The sequence below is a fragment of the Triticum dicoccoides genome, chromosome 5B (genome assembly GCF_002162155.2).
Source record: "Triticum dicoccoides isolate Atlit2015 ecotype Zavitan chromosome 5B, WEW_v2.0, whole genome shotgun sequence".
NCBI lineage: Eukaryota > Viridiplantae > Streptophyta > Magnoliopsida > Poales > Poaceae > Triticum > Triticum dicoccoides.
The window spans coordinates 594,222,311-594,231,790 of record NC_041389.1 but is presented as its reverse complement, the minus strand read 5'-3'; the positions used below and the strand labels follow the sequence as shown (position 1 = coordinate 594,231,790).

The following is a 9,480-nucleotide window of genomic DNA, read 5'->3' as shown; positions in this document are numbered from 1 at the left end:
GGCAAAAAATTAAGCAGTGTTTGTGAGTGAGTTAACAGGTTTGTGGCTTATATATTACCATGCTCTTTATAAAGAAATTATTGGGATTTGTTACAACAACAAAAATTCATGTCGTCAAAAAATTTACCATAGTGTGTTGTGCGTGAGTTATCAGATTCATGGCGTAATAAATTATCATGCTCTTTCTCCAGATAAGTTATTGGGGTGTGTTACAACAACACTTTTTCTTCACAATTACCACAGAGATTTGTGAGTGAGTTATCAGGTTCGTGGCGTATAATTACCATGCTCTTTTACAGATAAGTTATCGAGGTGTATTATTACAATATTTTACCTAGGGTCCAAAGGTTACAGCAGCGCGCGAGTTATCAGGTCTGTGATGCATGGATTGCCATGTACAAAAGGAAAGGAAATTTGGTAAATAAAAAAGAAAGAAAGAAAAACAGCTTGTTTTTCTGGTCGCGTATGTAGAAGTACAAATATTTATTGGCATTCTATGTAATCACAACTTGAAACTAGACTAGATGGATATGACAAGCGGTCTTGAATCAAGAGGTAGTGAGTTCAACTCCCACCTCATACCACTTTTTACCATGTTTTTTCTAGGAAATAAAATGAAGCGGGAGAAGCGACGGGATTTCGGATCTGTTTAGCACAGTCCGGTATAAATATTACCCAACCTAAATTATAGCCAGAATTTAAGTTAGTTCAGTTGGTTGTGAACAGCTATGGTGAACCGTAGGTAGTGGGTTCGAGTCCCACTTTGTACATTTTTTTTACCACGCCAGAAAAAAAAGGGAGAAGGAAGGGGAACGAAGCGGGAAGCGGGAGAAGCGATCGTGCGGATCTGTCGCTAACCACCAGTCGACTGGTGGTTAGCACAATCCTTGATAAAAAGAAAACAGTTAAAGAAGTTTTTGACAATGGTCTTGATAATGTGCAATTTAGAAGAACTTTATTAGGAGACGCTAGAGAGCTATGGGGACATATTAAAGAAGCATCGGTGACTTTGAATGAGGATAAAGACAAAATAAAATGGTCTTTGACTAAAAAAGGAGTTTATACTGTAAAATCCTTTTACAGGCACCTGATTGAAAATGGTGTCAAATATCCACACTTGTATGTGTGGAAGATTAAAATGCCACACAGAATCAAAGTGTTCATGTGGTTGGATCTTACAAAAAGCATTCTTACAAAAGATAATCTGCTACGTAGGGGGTGGAAAGGTGATGATGAGTGTCCTTTTTGTGAGTGTAAAGAAAGTATAAATCATCTTTTTTTGTCCTGTTCAGTTGCTAGATTACCGCGGAACATCTTAAAATGTGCTTTCAATTTGAGAGACATTCCAGAAACCCTGGATGCTGTTATGAAAACCTGGGTAAATACATTTAGTAAAGATGAAAAAGTCTGGTCATGATAGGTGTTTCGGCGATATGCTGGACTACCTGGAAACTAAGAAACAATGTTATTTTTGACAACAATAGGGTAAATGACCCCTGTGTTCCTATTACTCTGTTTCTCAAAAATTTAAATGATTGGAATATTTTGCAGACAAATCCCGCAAGAAGTAGGTTGATGGAGGCTGGAGTGAAACAAGTAAGTAAGGTGGCGGAAGAAGTATTCAAAGCAGCTCATGGGTGGCGCCTGAAGACTGGGCGAATCCAGGGGTGACTACAGGAAGATCCCGTTGCTGCGACGAAAGCACTTCTGCCATTACATTCTAGCTTGTTTTATTTTGCTTTCCAGACGGTGTGTGGTCTTGTAAGAATCTATGATAAGACTGTGGTCCTGGTGTATGCCTCTGTTCTTAATAAACAGAGTTATAAGCGTTTCTGTGGGCTGGATTTCTCTATGAATTCAGGCCTCGGACCACTCCCGTAGGTTCCTTTTGCCTTGAGGGTTTCGGGAGGGGAAGGGATGGCTTCTCCTCCTTCCCTCAGTTTGGCACAATGCATTTCGTAGGGGAGTGGAGTGACATGTTAGGTTTTTTAGTTTCTCTTTTTGCTATGTAGTAAGACATGGTGATTTTTTTTAATGGAAATCGGAGAGAATGCTCTCTTTTGTCAAAAAAAAATCCACAAGCCTTACCCTGCACAATGCATGCCTCTTTTAGGCCTAATTTGGTTGCAAGGGGATAGCTTCCCAGGGCCCTAATCCTCCACCAGGGGATTGCCATGGCCATCGGGGATCCCTCCTCCTACCACGGGGAGATCACCATGGTAGTTTGGAAGACAGGGTAGACGGAAGAAGATCACGTCCAGAAAAAACGCCAGGTATAGTGCTTAGGTAGTCGCTGGAGGAGATCGCTCGATGCACCCCGCGTGAGTCGTGGCTTTTCTCCCCGACCTATCTGGGCGTGGATCTCTCACCCGGGGAAAGGAAGGTCCCAGAAGGGGACCGGGGCAACATATCCCTAGCGAGCGAGCAACCAAACGTCGTCGTGGTTTTCCACGGGCCGCGTTTGCCTCGTGGGCTCTGTGCCCTGGTATTTGACGGGGATCCCCCCGGGATCACGGGCTACCAAACTAGCCCTTAGTGGGAAACTAGCTGTATAAAAAAATATTAGGAGTGATTTAAACATGTGAGCAACACAATAGAGACAAAATGTTGGACGGCTCACTTGTTCAAGTATCTTCGAATGAAAATTTACACATACATAGAATACACCTATAAATTATATACATGCGGTACTTATTTCAGAACTTTTTGAAATTTGAAATTTTCATTTTTGATTTTTGATTTTTTCAACAAAAGGATTGAGAATAAAATTGTACCCATGAGAATATACACTCACACATAGAGTAGTAGGGAAGCTAACGCTCTTCGTTTTCGTTTGTAGTAATCTTTCCGTCAACACTTGAGATGGATGGGAAAATCTCATCGTCGCCATTAACAGAAAGCACAATCCGATTAGCATGGCTGGCAGCTTCCTTCCTCATGACAGCAAATGTCTCGATGACACCAGCACAACTTGAACAGTGTGAAGAGTAGATGAGGGTGACCTTCTGGAGGCTCTCAAGGTATATGATACCTGCTGGAGTTTTACCTGCTGGGCCAGAATAGTGTGTCAGCTCGATCTGTCTCAGGCTTGGCATGGCTCCCTGCTCAAACTTTACCCATGGCGCATAGCAGTCGAAGGCGAAAAACTCGAGTCTGGCAAAACCTGAAGTTATAGTGACTTGTTTCCGTGGGTCGCCAAACAGCTGGATTGCAAGGCTAGTGAGGCTGGGCAGACCTCCAAGTATCTTGAGATCGTTTAGTCCTTGTTCAAAGAGCCTGATTTCTAGCTTCTTAAGACGGCTGAGATGTGCGATCCACCCGGGAATTTTATCAAATCTTGCGGTCACCGTTAGCTTTTCAAGTAGAGGAAAGTTGGGAGACGCAGGAAGGTCGTCGCTCGTAATGAAATCACCGTGAACTATTAGGGACCGCAGACTAGTGCACTTGCCCATGCAAGACAGTAGATTGTCATTTTTTGGCGTGTCGGCGGGCTCACCGTACAACATGACTTCAGCCTTAGTCAATCCAGTCATCCCAGTAATCTCCTCCAGGGTGCTTACCGAGCATTCCCTCGAATCAATGGTGCCCAGCACCTTGACTGACTTGAAGCGATCACTTCCAGCAGGTAGCCTCACCCCAGTATGGCCAAAATGCAGATTTGCTAGTTTGGGAAGCTGGACGAGCTCCTTGGGCAGCTCTTTCACTCGTGTCAGCCTTACATCCAGTGTCTCCAGATTTTGCAGCTTCCCAATCTGTGGAGGGAGAACACTGATTTGGGTCAGCTCGATCTCAAGAGTCTCAAGATGTCGTAGGTTCCCGATTTGTGGAGGAATCCTAGTGACTTGTGGTGTCTCTTTCAGACTCAAGTGCTTCAGCAGGATCATTCCGCATATGTGCTGTACATCAGTATCATCCAAACCATCACAGTCCTCCACATTCAACACTCGCAGATACCCCAAATGCTTAAACGAAAACAACTTGTCACAGCGAGTCATGGTTACGGAACGAACATGCGAAAGATCCAGCCTTTCTGTGCCATTTGAACCATCCGAGCCACAGCGTCGGATAGACAGAAAGACAGGCCTCGCTGCAGGTGTCTCTGAAATGTCCAAGTCAGACAGAAAGGTGACCAAGTTCTCTTCTCGTGATATCAGCCTAAGAACGTAGAGCATCATGCAGTTGACCTCATACATCCCCTTCCCATAAAAGGTTGGGCGTTCCACAGGCTGAATCACTTTGCTGCCGACAAGGTCATCAAAGCATTGGTTCGCCACTTCCTCACGGCTGCGCCACCCAACTTCAGAGATAAATCCTTCAGTGATCCATTTCCTAACCGTATCACCTCTTCTAAACTTTTGGTACTTGATGGTTTTACTTGTAGCTATGCACAGCAAGCAGGTCTTCAGAGTGCTGGGAAGGTTTTCATAGCTGAGTGATAGAACCTTTATCAAGTCCTCCAAACCAGGAATACGCTCCTGCGCAGAGTCTAAAGAGCTCGCCATCTCGTTCCAAGCAGAATGGAAAGCGTACACCACATCCTGCCATGGTTTCCTTGCGGCTATTTTGCTATTGAGCAACGAAGCAATGCTTATAATTGCAGAAGGAATACCACCGCATATTTGCAAGATCTCACCAACTTCTCTTGCAAGTGCATCAGGGCAACTGGCGTCAGAGCCAAAGCATCTCTGTAGAAACAATTTTTTGGAGTTCAGGTCATCAAGATGCCTAATTTCACATATCAACTCATCTTGGCCAGAACAACATGTCTTTGCTATGTCATCAGAACGAGTTGTAACAATTACTCTGCTACCGCAAGCGTTAGCGGGCAAGCTGCGGGATAGGATATGCCAATCTTCTTTCCTCCATAAATCATCGACTATAATCAGGTACCTACCAAAGTTTGCACACAGAAGCAGGAACAGAGTAAGGCTCGACACAATGGTGACAATATTATTGAGGTTCATGCAGTGTGCGTTAAGGTTAGTAAATTAATCATGCAATGTGGTTTGTGATGGGCAATGAAGTCAAAGAGTGTAAAAGTATAATGAACATGTACAGTGTGATCTCCACGGTTAATTGACTTCATTGTCAGAGAACTATATAAACCATACGAGAAGTACATGACAGTTAAATAGGTAGTACCTTCTGTTCTGAAGGAAATCCCTAATTGCATCCTTTGCTTCTTGATTGTGATTTTTTTCCACGTTAAGCTGACGAAGCATCTGCTCAAAAATCCCCTCCATATCAGGCATAGAGGAGACTGAAACAAAAGCGCACGAATCGAATTGCGGCCTGAGCTGATGGAACACGAGATTAGCAAGAGCCGTCTTCCCCAATCCCCCAGAACCCACAATGGAGACTATCTTCATCTGTTGTCCGCCTGCAAGGCTCTTGATTAGAGTATCCCTCCCCCGCTCAACGCCGACGAGCGGCTCCTCCGCCTCTTCCCACAGATGGGGCGATGCTCCGGTGGTTGCGGCGGCCGGAGCGAGCTTATCTTTATCGGTGCTACTGTACCTGTCGGTCAGATTCAGGGTCTGCCTCCTGATGTCTTTGATGGCGTTGGCGATTCGATGGCGAGGGTCCAGCAAGTCGGCCAGGAACCCCAGGCAGCCGTTCCGGCAGGCGGCGGGCTCGCTGGCCGCCAGGAAGGCGTCGACGATGTCGTCGGCGTGGTAGGACAGCTCCCTGCAGTCGTCGGCCCAACGCGGGTCGGAGCCGTTGCCTAGGGCGGCGTGCAGGCTCGTCAGCTCCCTCAGAAGCTGCTCCGCGTCTTCCTTGACGGCCTTGTGCAGCTTGTGCTCGAGGAGCTTCTCCAGCTTGGGGAGCAAGGAGGCCATGGCCCCCGTCGCCACGTCCACCATGCTCGCTCTCTTCTTGTTTTGGGGTTGTCTCGCTCGATCCGTTCCTTTTCATCATCACGATCTGGTTTTATGGAGGTCAGGAGGTTGCTTTTCATCATCACGGACTCTAATCGGCCGACCGGCCAGGCAACAAATCGCGCGTCCGCGCCTGCCACGCGTCCCGCGACCCCACGGTCTAAGTGCACACGGCCCAGAAGTGACGCCCTTCCCCCAAAAGCTGGCCAGATGGGCGCCACGGCCCGCCCAAGGCTAAACGTGCCTGGCAACGCTGGTGGGCTGGCCCATGTACTCGATTCCATTTGAAAAAAAAGACTACAACCTAAAAACACGAATTCGAAAAAGTTCATGGATTTTGGAAACAAGTTCATGAATTTAAAAAAGTCCATCCATTTTTTCCGGACATGGACACAGAGGGGAAGAAGTGGGGAACAATAGGAACTTGGAGGACAGACGCCGACGAAAATTTAGACTAGATTCATTTTCTGGATGCTTTTGTCTAATGAAAGATGTTCAAAATGTAATGAATTTGGTCCATTTAAAGTGGAAATCATCGGATTTGCATGGAAATCGTTTGGTTTCAGTTTGAAAAGTATGTGGCCACGATTGGATGGCTGTCTCCCGTATTACTGTCCACAGACGTGTCCGATCAAATTCAATGTCTGTTTTAGAAGTCCGTGTTAGAAATGTCGTTGGACGCTTTTCTCCTACTAAGGCTAGTCATAGCGGGGGTAACCATGACACGTAGTGTAAAGTAACTATTCCCACCATACCAATGCATTAGGCACATTACGAAAATCAGGAATTCCCAATATTCCTAGGCGTGAATGGCAATTAGACCATCTATAGCCGGACGCCTCAAACCCGCCTCATACGTCCGGGCGGGCCGCTCGGTCACTAGCCGGTCATAATTTTTTGACCCAGACGGACTCCTTCAACGGGCCTCAAATGCCTGGGCTGACCAGCCCCTCATATTCAGCCCAAATATGGTGCGGATATGGGGGAGCCCGGCCACGCCCATCACGTCGGACCCGACAGCCCGACCCCACCGTAAATTTCACCAAATCCACCCCAAGGCCTGCCCGATCCATTTGCTATCTCCTCTCTTCTTCCTCTTCCGTGTCATCCGTCTCGCAGCTCCGCCACCGCGCGTGCTCCGCGGTCGTTCCTAGCCTTTGCGCCGCTAGCTCCGATGGAGCAGTCCTCTCTCCCGCCCTCACCGCGGGAGACGTCGTCGTTGGCCCGGACGCCACTGCAATACGTTCGGCAGATCTCTGGCTCCGCCTTGTGCTTGATGTGTTCGACGCATTGTCCGACCGGATTTTTTGTGATTTCATTAGGATGATGGATTCCAATGCTTCATCGGACGAGGGGTATGGACCGCAGAGCTTGATCAAATGATTCAAGATGAGTTCTTCGATTCCTCGGATTCAGACGAAGAACTGGACATGATCATGCTCATGAGCATGCAAGAGAAAATGGACCGGCAAGCAGATCATATTCTCAACTTCAAGGGCTCAATCAAATGGGGAAGAGTGATCAACCGAGATAGGGTGTCCGGAGCAAAGCTACTGCACAGGGACTACTTTGCTCCTAATCCTACTTTCCCGGATGCTCCATGGCTTCATCGTTGTTTCCGCATGCGGAAACCATTGTTTTTGCATATTGTGGAGGGAGTGGAGGCACACGACAACTACTTTAAGCTCACAAGGAATTGTTGCGGAAAACTCTCTTTCTCTGCCAAGAAGAAGTGCACGGCTACTCTGAGGATGCTTGCACTTGGTACCGCTGCAAATGTCATCGGTGAGATGGTCGGGATGAGGGAGAGCACGTGCTTGAAGACTACTTTCAAGTTTTCCCGTGCCGTGGTGGATGTGCTTGGATCTGAGTATCTTAGAGAACCAAATGCGCAGGACACAGAGAAGTTGTTGGCTATTTGAGAGACAAGGGGTTTCCAGGAATGCCCGGATTGATTGATTGCATGCATTGGCATTGGAAGAACTGCTCCAAAGTTACGGGGAATGTATCAAGGTTACACCAGAGAGTCCACCGTCATACTAGAAGCGGTGGCATCACATGACTTATGAATTTGGCATGCTTTCTTTGAAATGTCGGGTTTTCACAATGACATCAAGTTTCAGCGATATTCCTGGACTTTGCAATGGCCACATGTGGAGCACATGTGGACCCACAATGAAAACTAAGGAGCTAATTCTTAAGTTGTGCACTTAAAATAAATTTTATATAAGCACTATTTATGCTCCTTACCAATATTAGTTATTTAAGTGTGACATTGTCTTCTATGATCGACGTGCATGGATTTGAGAGTCGGGATTTGAGATATGTAGATGCCGGAAGGGAAATATAAGGACGCGTCCGGATGCACCCGCACGTGTGTTCATACGTGTCCGCGGATGTATAGGGGTCGAATTTGGCAGGTCCAGCTGTAGATACTCATAATACTCCTAGTTTATCTCCCTTTCTCCATCGGTAACTGATGTACATGCTAGTAGGTAGTTAGGCTGGTCGTAATGGGAGTATCATAGGTAGCATCATGCATGCCAACTAGGCAAATTTGATGAGGTGGCATAGAATTAAATGAAGAAAGAGAGGGTTGAGTATCATATCATGATGCCGCATCATATTAAATGTTGTGTTACTATGTGTCATGCATGCTAATAAATGAAGTCATCTATGATACTAACATACGATACTATGCACTACGGATGTAATATCATACACTAGTATTATATGCATGATACTAGTACATGATAACATTACAACCAGCCTTAAAGGCCGAGCAACTCCATGTCTATGGAATATGGGGCGATTGTGATAAGAGTTGCAGTGCATTAGATTTCGGAAATATAAGTGAGAATTTAGCGTTGTGATTCTGTCGAGTATATTGATTATTAAGAAAGAAGAGATAGACTAGGATTTGTTCTGGCTTGTCTTGTACTCTAAGTTTTATATGCTCATGAGGTTCAAGCAATAAAACAACTATTCTACCAAATCCCTCTCTCCCTTCTAACATGCTATCAGCCTAAGCGATCCAACCCTAGCCGTCGCCCACCGTTTTTGCTCCGTGCGGCGCCCCCGGGGCAGTCAGCCTCCATGACCGCCGCTGGAGGCCGCGCCGCCAATACCTAGGGTTCGTCCGCCGGTCATGTTGACCGGCTGCCCTAGAGAGGCTTTTTCCCGATCCTTGATCCGTGTTTGTCTCTTTCACGTCGGTTGTCTTGATCGGTGCTTCTTCTTTGGTTTTCCGATCTAAGATCGGTTTGCGTCGCCCGCCACTGTCCGTGGACCTTTCTGCGTCTTTGCTCCGACTTCGGTTGCGATTACACCGGCCTCATCTTCAACTATGCGGTCAGATGCCACACACGGTGTCCCAAGGGACGCCCTTGTATGCACTTCCATCTGTTGTCGATTTCTGTCGGTCGTGGTCTCATGATCTGATTGGGATCCCTCCATCAACCCCGCCTCCATCCACCCGGATCAGTTGATGCTTAGTGTCCCAGGCTTCACGTTGGACGGCCGGTCGCTCGCTCGGTGATGCGTTGGTGCTAGCCATCACGCACACCAACCGCTGCCTCCTGTGAATCAAAGCATCCGCATG

The 9,480-nt window shown here is 46.8% G+C and overlaps 1 protein-coding gene across 1 annotated transcript; it reads right to left on the bottom strand.

Annotated features, from left to right (window-relative positions):
- Positions 1-2,620: 2,620 nt before the first annotated feature.
- Positions 2,621-5,885, bottom strand: LOC119311883 (disease resistance protein RGA5-like). Its single transcript, XM_037587595.1, has 2 exons — positions 5,143-5,885; positions 2,621-4,890 (listed from the first exon to the last, which is right to left on the bottom strand). Exons 1-2 carry the CDS (start codon positions 5,862-5,864, stop codon positions 2,814-2,816), a joined length of 2,799 nt encoding a protein of 932 aa, XP_037443492.1. The 5' UTR covers positions 5,865-5,885; the 3' UTR covers positions 2,621-2,813.
- Between the last annotated feature and the right edge of the window lie 3,595 nt (positions 5,886-9,480).

Coding starts and splice junctions, on each gene's coding strand:
- LOC119311883 (XM_037587595.1), bottom strand. CDS start 5,864: ATGGTGGACGTGGCGACGGGGGCCATGGCCTCCTTGCTCCCCAAGCTG. Junction 4,891..5,142: donor GATTTCCTTCAGAACAGAAG/GTACTACCTATT, acceptor AAACTTTGGTAG/GTACCTGATTATAGTCGATG.